The sequence below is a fragment of the Myotis lucifugus genome, unplaced genomic scaffold (genome assembly GCF_000147115.1).
Source record: "Myotis lucifugus unplaced genomic scaffold, Myoluc2.0 scaffold_848, whole genome shotgun sequence".
In the NCBI taxonomy this organism is placed as follows: Eukaryota; Metazoa; Chordata; class Mammalia; order Chiroptera; family Vespertilionidae; genus Myotis; species Myotis lucifugus.
Window position 1 is genome coordinate 133,562 of NW_005871896.1, and position 16,707 is coordinate 150,268.

Here is a 16,707-nt window from a genome sequence, read left to right on the forward strand (position 1 = left end):
AGCGGAGTCACAGTGTCAGGTCAGTTTCGAGGGTTACCGGGGACTGAAATGCTCCGCCGGAGAAAGGCGAGGAGGGGAGCTCTCAGCCTGAAGCCGGGGTGAGGAGCTCCTGTTTATAAATCAGAGGCTGAGGACACCTGTTCACAGGGAGCTGTTGGCCTGGGAAGGCTGGCGGCAGGGCAGAGCCAGGATGCCTGTGGAGAGCGGCTACAGTGTTTGGACAGGTTCAAGCCTCGGACTCATGAGAGGGCACAGTCCCACGTGCAAGTCCCAGCTTGGAGGGCAGAGCCCTCCCAGCACAATTATAGCCAACAGCTATAGTTGTGAGCTTGAACCTGTGGTCCGAACATGTGGCCCCACGTGCCTGAGTGATGTGGGCTTGGTGGAGTTCAGGTGCATGTAATTGAGTAGATTTGAAACCCATGAGAATGTTGTAAACATCTTGACCACGCCCTTACTTTGCCTCGTGGAATCTGCTATAAAATAAAGACACGGCTTGGAATCCATGGCGCTGTCTCTCCATCCGAGAGGGTGGCGTCCCACCCAGACCCAGCTTTTTCTCTTGTCTGTCTTTTCTCCATCCTTCACTGCCCCCTCTCATGGTCACTGAACCTGGCTGAGCTGGCACGGGACATAAGCGCCCAACGTGGGGCTGAGTATGCCATGGCCGTGCCGGCTCGCCACAGATGCCCATCACCTAGTAACCGGACCCGGCCCAGCCTGCACAGCACTGGGACGCAGCAGGTGCCAACGCCACTGAGTCCAGTTCTGAGCTGGGCCTGACGGGCCTGGGAGAGGCAAGTACAAAGCTCCCAGCTGGAGGGATGAGCACAGGGAGAGAGAAAGGAACAAAACAAAACCCAAAGGGGCAAACATGAGCCCGCTGTCCCAAACGCTAACACACTCAGTGAAGTGCAGCGCTAAGGAAGGTAACCAGCAAAAATCAACCAGCAGAGCTTGGTCTGAGTCCAGTAAAATCAGCTACGGCGCTGACTGACGATGTCAAAAAATAAACAACAGAGAGGCACGCGTTAGAGTGAACACAACGTTATCCAACAGAAACAGGTAAAAAGTGAATCCGAAATCTGGGAAATTAAAAAACAGTCATTAAACAAACTCAATAGCAAAACCTTTCCTGGGACATGGTTTAAGGGAGCGTTATTTCTGGGAAACATGGAATAAACGCCAGAAGCCACATGCAGACCACGGGGAGCAGGACGTGGGCGGAAACAGAGCAAGGCTAATTACGTTTCATCTGGGTCCGGTACTGCGACTTTCAAACTGCACACGTGTATCACTTTAGTAACAATTAAAATAAAAAAAGACCACGACAAATAACATGAACGTAGGGAACCTTTTTCTGCCAGGGGCCATGTGGATATTTATAACATCATTCTTGGGCCATACAACAGTACCAACTTAAACGTTAGCCTGCTGTATTTGGTCAAACATTTAACTAACTCACCCCTGATGCCTTGGCAGGGCCAGACCAAGTGATTTTTTGGGCCTTATATGGCCCACGGGCCGGACGTTCCTCACCTCTGTTCTAGTCTAAATTATATTCTTGGAATGAAGCAAACCGTCAGTGAGATAAGCACTTAGATGACATATTTCTTCACCCTTTTTGATACTTCTTTCGTTAAATTATAATTTGAAATTATGCCAAGCAGCCGCATTGAGGAATATTATGAAAATTGGCCATTTACGTTGCTGGGGAGTTCTGATAAGAATGTTGGCCATCAACCTCAGGGGACCCTGTGAGCCGCAGGCCTCGGTGCCAGGAGCAGCCGTGCTCGAGCCGCGGACGGGGTGCGAGTTGTGAAACCAGTCTCTTAGCTTTGGCTGCTGGGAAAGCTGGAGCACATCTTGTATGTAAAATCACATGGCGTGCACTCTGGGTACTAACCTGCTTTCAGCTTATTCATGGTCACTCTTATTTCACAATCATTACAAACTGTGTTGCTGCTTTACTATGTGTGTGTGCATGTGTGTGCCTGTCGGCCACTTCAGAATCTTTGGGGTGGGGAAAGGGGTACAATTAGATACAAAGGTTATGTAAAGGAAGAGAAGAGCGAAGAGAAGAGAAGAAAGAAGAGACCAGAAACTGAGGCAGCTGGATCATGGGGCATGACATTGGAGGACAGTGGATGCCAAGGTAAGAGCCAGACGCTGACCCTGAAGACTAGATACTGCTCCATGCTGTAGACTTCTGGAGCGGAGAAGTGGCATCTAAGAGAACATTATCAGGGGTCGAGATGGATGGAAGGGAAGAGACTGGGGGCCAGGTGACCAGTTAGGGGCAACTCCATCGAGGAGTGAGGCATCAGGGCTGTGGCTAAATTAAAAGACACTGTTTTAAAAGAAGGATCAACCAGCTGTGCCAGGCTTTAGGAAGAAAGACTGTCATGGCAAGGAAGTATGGGTTTGGGGGTGTTTTTTTTGCAACAAAACATGTGACACCCAGAAAGCACGCTACATATTACACACAACTTTTGGAAACACTCAATTCCATTGGGTCTGTTCTGCTTCTATTGCCTTGTATTTTGAGCTGGGCAGCCACAGGAGAAGCCAAATCATTCCAAAACCTTCTTTGGAGGTAAATTTGACTGCCCCCCAAAATTAAGCAGCTGCTGATTACAGATGACAACTCACCCACACATGTAAATCACACCCACTACCGAAAGCCTCTTGCCTCCCTGAAACAGGACACACGGCAGAGCAGTCACATGCGCACACAGGCACCTAATAAACGGAGGCCTAGACGAAGGTTCTAGGTTCCAAGAAAAGCAGACACATAAGCCTGACAGTAAATTTGCTTCTGGCGGAACTTACTGTGAATTTACGATCGTTTGGGACTGCACGAGGCTGGATTTACTTCTGTTATGTTTTCAGAGCAAATCCACAGCATGGCGATTCAGAAGGGAGATTTATACTGCTAATCAGAATAAAACTTTCATGGAAATAGAAACTTACAATATAACTGATGAACTAACTGAAAGCAAGTTCACATTCTCATCTAAACACTTACCCCACTCACTGTCACTAGGAAACATTCAGAGAAACATGAGACCACAGAGCTGGAGGGACCTTCCCTGAGACCATCAGCCTCATTCTCTTGTATTTGTCCTTCTCCGTCCCACTCCCTTCACTTAGCATAATGCCCTCAAGGTCCATCCATGTCAGGACAAGTGGCAAGATTTGTTTTTAATGGCTGAATAACATACACACACACCCTGCTAGTTCTCTTTCTCTGAAGCACCCTAATACAATATTAAACACACTGTTAGTTCAGAGGAAGAAGATGGTCTCAGTGGATGTGCTGGACACTGCCGATGGGCTAACCCAGTGGTTGGCAAACTGCGGCCCCTTGAGTGTGGCTCTTCCACAAAATACCACGTGTGGGCGCGCACGTACAGTGCGATTGAAACTTCGTGGCCACACTCAAGGGGCCAAAGAGCCGCATGTGGCTCTCGAGCTGCAGTTTGCCGACCACTGGGCTAACCGAAAGCCATTCACAGCCTCTTCTGCCCTTGTCTTCCTCGAGTATAAAGGCTGAAAAGTGAACACCCAGTTTCCTCACCTCTTTCACAGCTAGAAGTCATCACGTGAGACAGTTTTGAACAATAAGATGCAGGTGGAAATCCCTAGGAGGGTTTCCCTTTGTTCGCTGCCTTTTTAAAAATTATTAACTTTAGAAAGAGGAAGGGAGAGAGACAGAGAGAAACATCGATGAGAGGGAGACATCCATTGGCTGCCTCCTTCACACCCCACACTGGGGGATCCATCCCACAACCTGGGCATGTGCCCTGAACAATAATCCAACCGTGACCTCCTGGTTCATAGGTCAACGCTCAACCACTAAGCCCCACCGGCCGGGCTGTTCTCTGCTTTTTATTGCCTCTTCTTTTCCATGTCCAGAGCTTGGACACATTGAGTAAGGGTGGGGACAGCAGGCAGCCTGGGACCATGAGGCACACGCTAGGGACAGCTGAGGAACAAGACCGGAGGATGCTGGCCTGTGATGAGCTAGCTGAGAAGTTGCTCCTGTCTTGGGCTGTAGCTTCTCTAGAATTTTTCAGACAAATACACCTGCTAAAGTGAGTTCAGTTATCTGCTTTTTGTAGCCAAGCCCTCTCCTAATATACCATTCTAGCCAGATTTCAACTGTAACAATAAGCCAAAGTGAACATGACCCCAATTTGAACAGAATACAAGCACACATTTGAGACACTTTTGAGGAACTGCCATACAGATGTCACGGAAGAGGCACTGAATCCGAAGGCCTTCCCATCCCCAACCAAGGCTATGGGTGAAAGCGAGCTTGCTGCCCGACGTTCCAGATGAGTCTGGGAGAAACCCAGGGCAGCCCCTATGCTTCCCGTCGTGCCTGCGAGGGAAAAGGTTGACACTAAGGGGATGGAATCCTGGGAAACTATTAGCAGTGGGCCCACCTTTTCCCACCTGATTCACTTATTTCTACAAGTTCTTTTTCATAAGAAACAGATCATGTTCACTGGTTCCTACAGCATTAGAATGAGCTCATGGGCCTTCTCCCCATGAATGCTGGCATCAGAGGCCACAGGAAGTCGTGGTACAGAGGAAAATACACTAGATTTCGTCAAAAGGTCCGGGGGTGAGACACGTTTAATGCCTACGTTCCCTCAGACTCTGCGCGCCATGGGTTCCTGCTGAGGTTAAACCTCGAATTGCTGGTGGGTGATAACAGTTCCAGTGAATGAAACATGGGCAGCCCTGTGCATTCCTGTATTCACTTCCGTTTCCTACGACGCAGTGACGGTCGCTTAGGTGTGGACCAATGACATAAAAGTAGAGTTCTCAGCAAGATCGCTGGATACCACCTGGCACATACCTTGTCCTGCGTCAGGCACCGGGCGCAGTCACAGTCGAAGCAGTACTGGTCCCTCAGCTGCTGCCGGCGCTCCGCACTGGTCATCAGCATGTCCAGGTAGCAGATGGTGAGCTGCGGGCCAGAGAGAAAAGGGGCCACATGGCTGCTGTGCTCATTTCCTTTAACAAATGGCCATTATTGCTAATTATTAAAGTAAAACATACTTTTATTTTTATTTTTAAAAATCTTTATTGTTGAAAGTATTACATGTCACATGATCTCCCTCATATGTGGAATCTCATGAACAAAATAAACAGATAAACCAAGTGGATCCAGAGACATGGAAGCATGGAACAGACGGCGGAATCTCAGAGGCAAGGCAGGCAGGGAGGGTGGGAGGTGATCAACCAACGCCCTTGTATGCATAACCCATGGACACAGAGAGTGGGGTGGTGAAGGCTGGGGGGGGGGGGAGGCTGGAGGGGGCCCATGGGGGTAAAACATATCTATCACACACCAAAAAGCGTACAAATAAGATATTACTCCGTGTCTCCTCCAAAATAATCACGTGTAAAATTTTCTTGCAATACCTTCCAATCTTATGTGGTGAGCACATATATTTATTTTAAGGAACTGGGCTCATTAACTCTGGACACGTTTACCTCTTACCTTTCATTCACTGGGCAGTAAAGTATCAAGAGCTGTTATATGTTCGGTGTCGCTAAGGTGTGTTTAATAAATTCTACAATCACTGGTAATCAGAGGAGCCAACACAGCCCTGGCAGCCAATGGGTGGCAGATGACGTGGCCAGATTGCTTACATCCAGTCAGCTGCACAGCGGCCTCTCGGAACTCAGGGGTGACCAGACCTGGTATCTTTGCAATGAGGAGACTGTTTTCTTCCTGATGACTCGATTCCAAACCAAAGTGGAATAAAGCATGAGGAGAACCTCATGTCAGGATGCAACCTCCGCTGCAGGCTCTTAAACTGACTTCCTGTGACCTTTCCAAATACAGCAACTGTGCCCTGTCTTGGAAGGTGAAAGGTCATAGGTGAGAAGGCACACTCCAGGGGCTTCTCGGGTTTCTGTGTAGCCCCAGTGTCCAATTCAGGACACAGGCCTTCAGGGAACATCATGATGCTGACACATTTCTCACCAGACAGATCTCCTAGGTGCTGCAAGTCCAATTCAAAATATACAGAATCCAACTGCTGAGCCCCACCCCCACCCCCACCCCCAACCGTGCATCTCAGTCGGTGCCTTCTCAATTCATCTTTGGCGTTATCCACCTGAAACCGTGGCGTCACCACGGACTTCTCTTTCCTTCACGCCCCATCGGGTCCGCCAGGAAGTTCTGTGGGCTCAACTCAACATTCTATCCTGAACCTCTTCTGCTGTTTCCAGTGCTGCCACCACCCCGGTCTGAGCCCCCATCCCTGCTCCTGTGAGATGCAAGTCTCACCGCTGGTCTCCTTGAGTCCCCTGGGCCCCTGCACCCCGTCCTCTGAAACGGGCGTCCTCTGCTCCACGGCTCCCCCTTTGCTTAGAGCAGTGGTTCTCAACCTTCCTGATGCCGCGACCCTTTAATACAGTTCCTCATGTGGTGGTGACCCCCAATTTCATTGTTACAGATTGAACATCATTAAAGCATAGTGATTAATCACAAAAACAATATGTAATTATATATGTGTTTTCCGATGGTCTTAGGTGACCCCTGTGAAAGGATCATTTGACCCCCAAAGGGGTCTCGACCCATAGGTTGAGAACCGCTGGCTTAGAGCAAAGCGTCCCCACAGCTCCAGTGCGCTTCCTGGCAGATGCTGGCCATACCGCACTAGTCTGCATGGCATAAGCAAAGCTGACATTTCACAAACTGCATAGCAATTGTAAGAGAAACTTGCTGTGCCTCTCATATAAAATATTAGGCACCACCCGGCCTAGACCTCCCCGTACCGCCCAGCCTGGACCTCCCCGCACCGCCCAGCCTGGACCTCCCCGCACCACCCAGCCTAGACCTCCCCGAACCATCCAGCCTGGACCTCCCCGCACCACCCAGCCTGGACCTCCCCGCACCACCCAGCCTGGACCTCCCCGCACCACCCAGCCTGGACCTCCCCGCACCACCCAGCCTGGACCTCCCCGCACCACCCAGCCTGGACCTCCCCGCACCACCCAGCCTGGACCTCCCCGCACCACCCAGCCTGGACCTCCCCGCACCATCCAGCCTGGACCTCCCCGCACCATCCAGCCTGGACCTCCCGGCACCACCCGGCCTGGACCTCCCGGCACCACCCGGCCTGGACCACCCAAGCCCCTGCTAAGCTCTGTTCTGAGACCCCTGGCTCCTCGGGCTCAGCCTACAGCCACATGCGCTTTCCCCACATCTTTCTTCTGCTTCGTGACCTGAAGCCAGGGCTGCCTCTGAGGTGCAAAGGTGAGCCAGGCGAGCGCCTCTCGTTCACAGAGAGCGCTGTACCCCAGTTCCACATGACCACGTCTAAGCAGCTTCAGAAGCAGCCTGTTAGCAAGGCCGGGGCAGCGCACACCTGGCTTCCTCCCTCAGGCACAGGTCCTCGGTCTCCTCCAATGAGGTGAGGAGGTAGACGAGCTGATCTCTGCTCCCTCTCGGCTTCGCTCTAGGGCCCTAATTCTCAACCCAGACCCTGGCCCGTGGGCCTCAGCCCCAGCTTCAGATCAGACCAACGGCAGGGCTCACTGGGTGATTACGATGTGCCCAGTGCGAAGCCAACAAATCCGGGACTTGCCACGCCAGAGAATACGCTGACCCACCCACGACTTCACTACAAGGGCCGGAGCTCATGTGTGGTCGTGCCAGGCAGTGGCTGGGCAACAGGAGGCTAGTTATTTATTTCCTTCAAGCCCAGGAAACAGACTCCTACAGCCTCCCTCCCCATCCACCACGCACCACACACCACGCACCACCCACCAACCACCATCCACCATCGGAACCGCCTGGACCCATTACCAGACTGTGCAGTGGCCTTCTACCCGGCTCCCTGCAGCCTCAGCCGCCCTTTTGCCTCTAAACTGCTTTGAGAGAGACCTTCCCAGTGCTCGCACCTGATCCCTCATCCTCCCCGGTGAGATTTCCGATGGCTGCTCCCGCCTCCGGGATAAAGGCACACAAGGGCTTCGCGGCTCACTGTCTGTCTGCCTTTCGGTCTTAGTGTTCCTCGTCCACCCGGAGTCGGTCACAATCAGGTGCACTGACTGACACACCGCGGAACCGTGTGCACGATGCCCGCCGTGAGCACCAGGCACCCCTGCCTCAGCCGCCAGGCCTTCTCCCCGTCCGCTCAGAACTCTCGCCCTGCAGGCTGGGCTCCAAGGCGCCTCTCCATGAAGGCTGCCCGCTCCCCGCCGTTCCTCCTTCGTGGCATTGAAGTTCACAAACCCACGGTGTCAAAGCTGAAGGCCTCGAAGGCAGAAGCATCGTGACTCGTATTTGGGGAAACACGCAGCCAGGGTCCTAACTGGTAATGACAGCTGAGTCGTTCCATCAGCCAAAGATGGAAACCTTTCCCCAGACTCCCTGGCGCAGTTTTATTGGAGACTCTGCCACTGAAGGTGGGGCTCACTTAGGGGGAAGCATGTGTCAGGCTTGCCCAGGTCGGCGGACAGTTAATGGAACGGAACACAATCACACTCAGCGGTGAATGCCACTGGCCACGCCTCCCGCTCCCGCAGCTCTCGTGGGAAGCGCAGCGACATCCCCAGCGAGTGACCGCAGGAGGCACTGGCTGGACACTGAATGCAGTGCTTCCCTGGAAACGTCCAGGCAAAGGGAACCTTCCCAGGAAGCCCAGCTTCCCATGAGGGGCGGCTGTGGGTACTTGAGGCCCCATTAAAGGGAAACTGTTGTCGTTTCTGGAATGGCACTGCCACAGTTGTACACTGTTATGCTAATACTGGCTCTGAACTGAAAAATGACCACCCCCGACTCCCCGGCCAGCAGGCCACCGCCTCAGCATGGAGGACTGCAGCATCCTGACCTTGTTCCCGCAACCGCGCCCACACAGACAATGTCATCATGCAGCTGCTTTGCCCGCCCCTTCAGTGACGCTCCATCGCTGTCCCCTCCCTCCCGCAGACCTTCACTGAGGGCCTCCTGTCCACCAGGCACCGTCAGGGAAACTTCAGGTGCACCGAGCCCCTGGGCAAGGCTGCCCTGGGTTCCCCGGCCTGGGCCCCGCATGTCCCCTCGTCTGCTGGGCACAGCTGCACGCTCCAGCCCACCGACCTGACCTGCTTCCTGCTCCTGAGCTCGCCGTTCGGTCCCGGGCCTGCGTGTCTGTCTAGAACGCCTTCCCCAGTTTTGCCAACTTTAACTCTATGAAGCCTTAAGGGGCCAGGACTCCCTGCTCCGGAAGCCTTCCTTGACCACGCCCCGCCCCTGCCCCTCACCCCACCTAGTGCCCTGCTCTGAACTTCCGGAAAGCTCTGTGCACATTGACACGACTGACCTTCACATGTTCTACCCCGGTTTTCTGTTCTGCGTCCGTGTCCTCAATTGTGCCTTGACGTGCTGAAGGCGAGGCTGGGCCCTACTCATCCTTGTGGTCCTGATGCCACCTGGGGGCGCGGCCCGTAGGCAGGCAGGGGTTCTGCTAAATGACTCAGCACATAAGCAAAGCTGACTGGGTGAGGAACCAGGGTCCGAACCCCAGCACTTACATTGAACCTGACGTTAGGGACACTAACTTGCTCAACTCCTGCAAAGCACAGTTCTCTCCATCACTGGGCTCCTGGGAATGCTGGCAGCCGATGACATTGTTGGCAACAGTGATAACCTCCCCAAACAGGAAGTCCCATGACGGTGGTCTGGCCTGTCCACCTTTCTTCCCTAACGCACGTTCTAGAAGACTGTCCGACGATAATATGTGTTTCATAACCTGGCAAAACCCTGAAGGCAGCCATCAGCCATCCAGCTTGTGAGCCTTAAACAAAACAAACCCACAACACAGCCACCTCAGCATCACAGTGAAAGCCTTTAAATAGAAAAGTGTTCACTTAGGTGCTGCTTTAACGGAAATGGCCCCCAAGTGGCCAAAGGTGGGTTTCCGGGGAGAGAAACAAAGGGTGAGAAGCCTCCACGGTGACTTCCGGGCACCTTTCCTGCTCCTGTCTGGCTTAAACGTTCCCTCTCACACTGGGACGGCTGGCTCCTGTGTCACTTTCTTTCCAGGGTCGCCCGCCCCCGGGTGCTGGTAGTTTCAAACCGGAGGCTGAGTCTGTTCACCTCTGGCTGTGCCTGTAGGACGCCTCACCCATCACCCAGCAGGTCCAGGCCGGGGAGTGTCCAAGCCACAGGCACGGTGCCTCCTCCCTCACGGGGCCTCAGGCTGGTACTCACATGCCCATAGCACATAGGAAACTGGGCGGGCCCTGGTGAGCAAGAAAGCTGCAATGCAGAGTTGATGCTGAAATGACCAAATTTTCTAAATTTACTTGTTACCCAATTTAACGACAGCAAATATTTGCACAATGAAAAGGAATGACCCCTCCTCACCAAGCCCGGCACGCCTTGCCTCACGGTTCTCCTTCTCCCCTGCTCTGCCCAGGGGTCAGCTTTAATGTGCAGGATGCATTCAGGGGTGGGGCAGCCTCAGGCATAACTGAGCGGACGCCAGCCTCCTTCAGTGATGCACAGTCCTGCACAGTCCACAGGTGTCCCCTGGATGCCCACCGGGCCCCCGGGAGAAGCACAAGCTTGTCCAGGGAGGGCTGAGGGGAGAACCTCGCCCTGTGGAGAAGCTGCTTGGACAAGTACCGCGGGGAGAACATCCGCACCTGCAGGGCCCGATGCAGGCAGAGCCGCCTTGTGTGGGGCGAGAGGAAGGGGTGGTGCTTGTCTCTCCAGAGATGGAAGGAGAAGGGCATGAAACAGTAAAATAAACACCAAAAGACGAGGTGTGTTTGCGACTAAGTGAAAACCAACCAAGGAGAATGCCTGGCAGGCAAGCCTAGAAAACAAGATGTCAGAAAATGTCTCCTTTGTTTCTGAAAATGCCAATCATTTCTAACCTTGATAAGCAAACAGAATTTTGTTTAAAATTTAGTAAAACACCACCATCGTCAGCATCAGCACCATAATCATGATTATCAAGGACAGCAGCCACCCCTCAGAACTAAACTAAGTTGCTGACAATGGACAGGTTCCCTTTCTCAGCCGCCTTGAAGCCGTGTCCGGCCCCAGAAACAAATCTCAGTGCCCCACCCCCACCCCCCACCCCCGCCCCTCTTATTGCTGACAGAGCTCCCAAAGGCCTGGTCCTGAAGACGGGAAACTCATGAATGCCTTTGTAAGCGGCAGCTTATTCAGTGGAAGATCAGTTGCGGGGGAGTCTTATCGGGCCAAATCCTTGTCTACATCAAATACTTGTGTTTTACTGGCCGAGTGCTGTATAGATGCAGTAAAATCTTATGACCACTCTGTCTTCCTCGCAATAAACATCCACTTTAGCAGCTGGGAGGGGAGAAGAGACTGGGTTCTCCGCAGCGTCCTTATCCGTAACCCAGAGTTCAGGTGGCAGCTGCGCAAGCCCAGTGCCGGCGCGGGCAGCAGCCGGGAGCAGCCCATCCCAGACCCTGGCTTCTGAGCGGTTCCTCATCAGCAGGGCTGCCTGGCCGGCCACACATGGGAGGGTCAAGGCCAGGCCGCTGCCAGAGGTCACAGCCCTGCTTCCCTTCGCATCTTTGCCTGAACAATCACCAGACAGGCCGATAGGTTTGTAAAGGCCCAATGACAACCTAAAAGGTTACAGCTGATCTGCTTTCTTAATACAAGTGAAAGGGAGTCACCATGGAGATGTGAGGAGTGGCCCTGAGATAAGCAAGCCCTGGGGGCTCATGCCATGGAAGGATGAGGACCAGCTGCAGAAACGTGAGGCATGAACTGTCGTGTGTTCAGGACACACACACTGTCGTGCACACACCTCTCACATACATACACTAGGGACCATCACCATCCAGGAAAACGGCAACTAAAAGTCAGCCGGGCTATAACCTGGAGAGTAACGATGGGGAAGTCGGCCGGGCTGAGGCGGCGTGTTTTCTCCTGGGCAGGACAACGAGAAGCTGTCCCTCGGGCACCAGTGTCAGGGAAGGACCAGGCTGGGAGGGGCTTGGGGGGAAAAGGAGTGAGAACCAGGGCTCCTTACCTCCTCTCCGGCCTGGATGTCTCGGACGGCGCGTAGTAGGAGGTGGGGCCCATTGAACACGATCGAACAGTTGGGGTCACAGCTGTGATTGAGCAAAGACATACTGGAGGAAAGAAGAAAAAAGGGGAGACCATCACAGCTCAGCAGAGTCCAACATCTACATGCAATGAATACAATTCCCTTGGGGGAGGGGCGCAGGCGAGGCTCGGGGCCCAGGAGGGAGCCTCTGGGGCGCTCACAAGGCCTCTAGCCACTGCCTCCTCACTGAAATCTCCCCGGGATGGAGGCTAAGTGGGGAAGTTTGTTAATAAACACGTTTTCTGAGTCCTATTTGGGGGTGGGTGGGGGTGGGGAGGAAGTGGTTGTCTCATTAGGTACCAGGCAGTGAGACAGCCCGATATAAAGACGGAGAAGACAGCCATGCAAGCACATCCCCCCTGAGACAGGTAATGGAACGCGGCAGTGTCCCTGCGGCCAGCACAGCTGACCTTCCTACGGGACCTCGTCTGTTCAGCCTGGGAGGAGCGGCCACCTCGGCTGGGGCGTCGCAGCTACCATGAGTAATAGACCTTCCTCCTCAGCAGACACTGCGGTTGTCTTGCTAACGACCCAGTGCACCCTGGGCCTGGCCAGTGATGTCATCTCCCTGCAGGTGGCTTTTTTACCACCCGGGGAAGGGACTGGATTGAAGCTGCCTCCATATCTGACAACACTTAGAACACCTGCCCCTGAGCCTTCACATGTAGAAAGCACTTTCTGAGCAGCTGAGCATGTTTATCAAGTTTGATCATGTGATCGTTCTCACGAGGGGCACTCACAGGTAAAGAAACGACACGTGGAAGTGAGGTGACTGCCCCAGGACTCAGCTAGTGAGGGGGACTGGACTTGAGCCCAGGCGTCTGACCTCAGAGCACCTGGCTGCACCCCTCTGCTCTCCAAGGCCAGCGCCAATGGCCCTGCGGTCCGACACTTGTGAGATGTAAGAGAAGAGGCGGGATTCTCAGGTTAATTACAAAGTGACGAGGTTTGTATTTGGACCCTCATGGCGTGACACTAGGAGTGACGGAGAGCGTGTGGGGGACAGGTTAGTGGCTCAGTGATAAAGGCCACCTCAGTGACGGCCAGCGTCCGGCCTCCTGGGGCCCTGGGCTCGAGTGAGCTGAGCCAAAGGACGGAACCCACAGCCCCACCTTCTAACCAAGTTCCCCGGAAAGGAATTCAGGTCTGAGGGCTGCCTCTTGGCTAACACCACGGTGACTGTCAACCTTCTGTCGCCCACGGCACACATGAACCGATTACTAATATTCTGCGGCGCACCAAAGAATATATCTGTTGCCAATCTGACAAAAAAAAAGGTATAATTTTGATTCAGCCACACTAGACGGCTATGGTTGTGCAAGCTGTTGCCATTTTTTAATCTGAGAATCTAAGGGAAAAGAGGTCAGTGCCCCTGACTGGTCAGGTGTTGCATGTTCTAAAAATCCTTGAGGCACACGGTTGAAAATCACTCCCCCAGCATATTATATGGGGTTATAGAGTTGTTTTCTTTAAACTTAACATTTTCCACTTTCTTGTAAATTACCATCGGGTTTTAAGCCTGGCTCTCCAACTAGCTGCTGCAATAGCCTTTCTACTGCCCCCCAAAGGCTGGGGCCCGGGGGTGGGGATTAAAGTTGCTTCTCCCAGAGAGAAATGCCATACCTGGGGTACAGGCCCACGCCGACCTCCTGCATCTCCGCGTTGCAGATGGTGAAGGAATTGCAGATCAACTGCAGAAACAAGGGGGACAGTGGGGTTAGCAGAGTCACCCAAGAAACTTCTCAAAATAAACGCGGGCCTTTGACTGGCAGCTTTGGCGAGGTCCAAGCCAAACCCGGATGCTTTTTCATCTGCGAAAGAACATACCTGGGCAGCACGTAAGAGCATATCGGTGGGTGAGGACAGACATACCAACATCCTGTAAAAAGCCAGGCGCCAGCCAGCACCGGGCCTGGGGTTCCCATGTGCCCTCTCCCGTCAAGTTACATATGTTTTCTTAAGTTGACTTCAGAGGCCACGGCCAGACATGGCGCAGCCGGTGGTTCCTGGGGGTCAATACCAGAAGCGGATGCCCTGACCAAGTTCAGACCGGAACATGGGCCGCTGCACCCTGTCTTCCTTGCATTCGCCAAAGGGAATTACTTAGGAAGCTTGTGTACAAATTTAAAAAATTACAGAAGGCTGAAAGGCACAGGGGCTGTGAGAGCTGGGAGGAAGGCCTCGGTCCTGTTAAATTCGAAAAGGCCTCGCTGACGTGCGAGCGAGACTGGGCCAGCGACACTGGGCTTGGAGGGCGCAGTCAGGGCTGGAGGCAGGTTCCTGTGAAAGGACGCAAAGTCTAAGAAAGCGCGAGTCCTCGAGACTCTCCCTCTGCTCCGAAGAGCTTTTTATGAAATCCAGCGCAAGCTACACGATTTGGCATTTTTCCTCCAAAAGTCTGACAACGCTGCAGTTTCTAATCGGGAACTAAACTGGTGTACATACACGTATTTTAAACACGCTCTGGCTAAACTGCTTTAAAGGCATCTGTTTCACATTAAGTTGAAACAGTGTACTGCCTATACTTTTTTATGTATAAAATGGATGGTAAAAATATAGAACAAAAAAATCCTGTGTTTTCTTTTTGAAACTTTAAGCTTTTAAAAATGGGTATGATCTTTTTGGGGGGTGGGATATGAATACTTTTTTTTTTGTCTTGTTAATCCTCACCCGAGGGCATTTTTTCCATTGATTTTTAGCGAAACCGGCCAGGGCTAGTACATATTTTAAAAGTATAATCAGGAATTTTACTGAAGCAACCCACCAATGAAAAACCAGATCAAAGAGATCTAATTTGCAAACTTTCAAATCAAATGAAAATTGAATTTTTTTCTGAACTGTGAAGCAAATTCAAGGTTTTTACAAAATAGGTCTATTCTGATGGAATTATATTTTTGAAGGGCTACCATGTTAACTTAGCTGTCTCTTCCTCCAGGAACTTCATCTGATCCCCAGACGTAGCTGACTTTAAAAAAAAAATTATCTTTCTTGTTGAAAGTATTAGAGGTGCCCCTCCTCCCAGGCCCTCACCTTTTAGAGCATGTATCACACTGGACCATTACCCACCCGTTTCCTGGACACCATACACAACTAGACTGTGAAATGCCCAGAAGGCAATGCTAGCGTTTCACTGACCACTGTTCCCGGGTCTCCCACTGTGCCTGGCACATGGAAGTGACCAGCACACATTTGTTCTGATAGATGGATGGCTGCATGGGTGTGACCCTCAATATGCCTGGGGGAGGGGGGTGTCATTATCCTGAACAGGATGAGAACAGAAACAGAACACAGGCACTGTGAGGGGAAAGGGACGCAATTCTGTGCCACGAGAAGGGGTAGAAGTTCATCGTCCATCTCTCTTGTCCTTGGGCACCAAGTCTCTGTATGTCCTGCTCATACCACTGCGCATCCTTTCTCTCCATTCTAGGTCAACTTTTTCACCTTCTTTTCCGTCAGTTCAGTGGGTGGGATGGCAATTTTATCCACCAGAAGAACACAAGGACTAGTTTGATTCTCTGCTTAAAATTCCCAGAGCCTCACACATTGGGCACAAAATAAATATTTGGACATGAATAAATGAATGAATGAATAATGATAGCCCCCATGTTTCTCTCCTCCCCTTCCATTTCTCTTGCATCTTTCCCTTTTATTCCTCACTTTCTTTCCTTCTTTTTCTTTCCCTATTTTCATTATTATCAACTTGCCACCCTCATCCCTCATTTTGCCCCACTCCACAATATGAGTGGGACATTTTAGTTTTATTTCACAAATCCTAGACAAGTTCCTCATTTGTATTATTCTGAGAGGAGTTATGTGCTAGCGTTCCTGCGCTAGTGAATAAAAATTTTAATTTACCTACTCTCACTTCCATTAAAAACATCAGTTCCACCCAGCACTATCTGAATTAAGGACACTGTACAGGGAATCTCTGTGACAGATGTAGCTGAAGCAATGCGGGCATGAGGGTGCTCTCGGGGTTTTCTCTTTTAAATGAGAAGACAGGTAGACAAGTCTGTATGTGCTCAGGTGAAAACGTGAAAATAATTGCTCTTTATACCAAGAAATGAAATAATGGAAACACAGCCCAGAAATAAAAGCTTGAACATTTTTTCAAGCTACTGTCTTTGTATAAGCAATTTTCCTAGAAAATTGCATAAGTTAAAGTTAATAAATGAATTTAGGAAAGTATATAAATGGGATTACAGTAGCCCTCAGTCCTTGGTTTTGCTTTTCAAGGTTTTGGTTACCCATGGTCCACTGTAATCCAAAAATACTAAATGAGAAATTCCAGAAATCGACAATTCACATTTTAAATCTCGCACCTTCCTGCTCCATCCCGCTCCGTCCGCCCAGGCCCTGAATCACTTCTTTGTCCAGCGTCTCCACGCTGCATGTACACCTGCCCAGTGGTCACCTAGTAGCCGCCTTGGTGATGAGATGGACTGTCAGGTGTCTCAGGCCATGTTCAAGTCGCCCTTATTTCACTACTCATGGTCCCAAAGCGACAGAGGAGTGAGGCTCGTAATTCAGATATGCCATAAAGTGCTTCTTTCAAGGAAAAAAGTGAAAGTTCTCAACTTACTAAGAAATAAATTGG

General features: G+C 51.7%; 1 protein-coding gene across 1 annotated transcript in view; it reads right to left on the reverse strand.

Annotated features, from left to right (window-relative positions):
- LOC102417894 (histone-lysine N-methyltransferase SMYD3-like) overlaps positions 1-13,958 on the reverse strand; it is a 39,102-nt gene extending 25,144 nt beyond the window's left edge. The window contains exons 1-4 of the mRNA XM_014448526.2: positions 13,938-13,958; positions 13,734-13,801; positions 12,033-12,135; positions 4,871-4,981 (exon numbers count right to left, since the gene is read on the reverse strand). Of these exons, the coding sequence (XP_014304012.2) occupies positions 4,871-4,981; positions 12,033-12,135; positions 13,734-13,801; positions 13,938-13,958 (303 nt within the window). The remainder of the gene's footprint in view (positions 1-4,870; positions 4,982-12,032; positions 12,136-13,733; positions 13,802-13,937) is intronic.
- Positions 13,959-16,707: the final 2,749 nt, after the last annotated feature.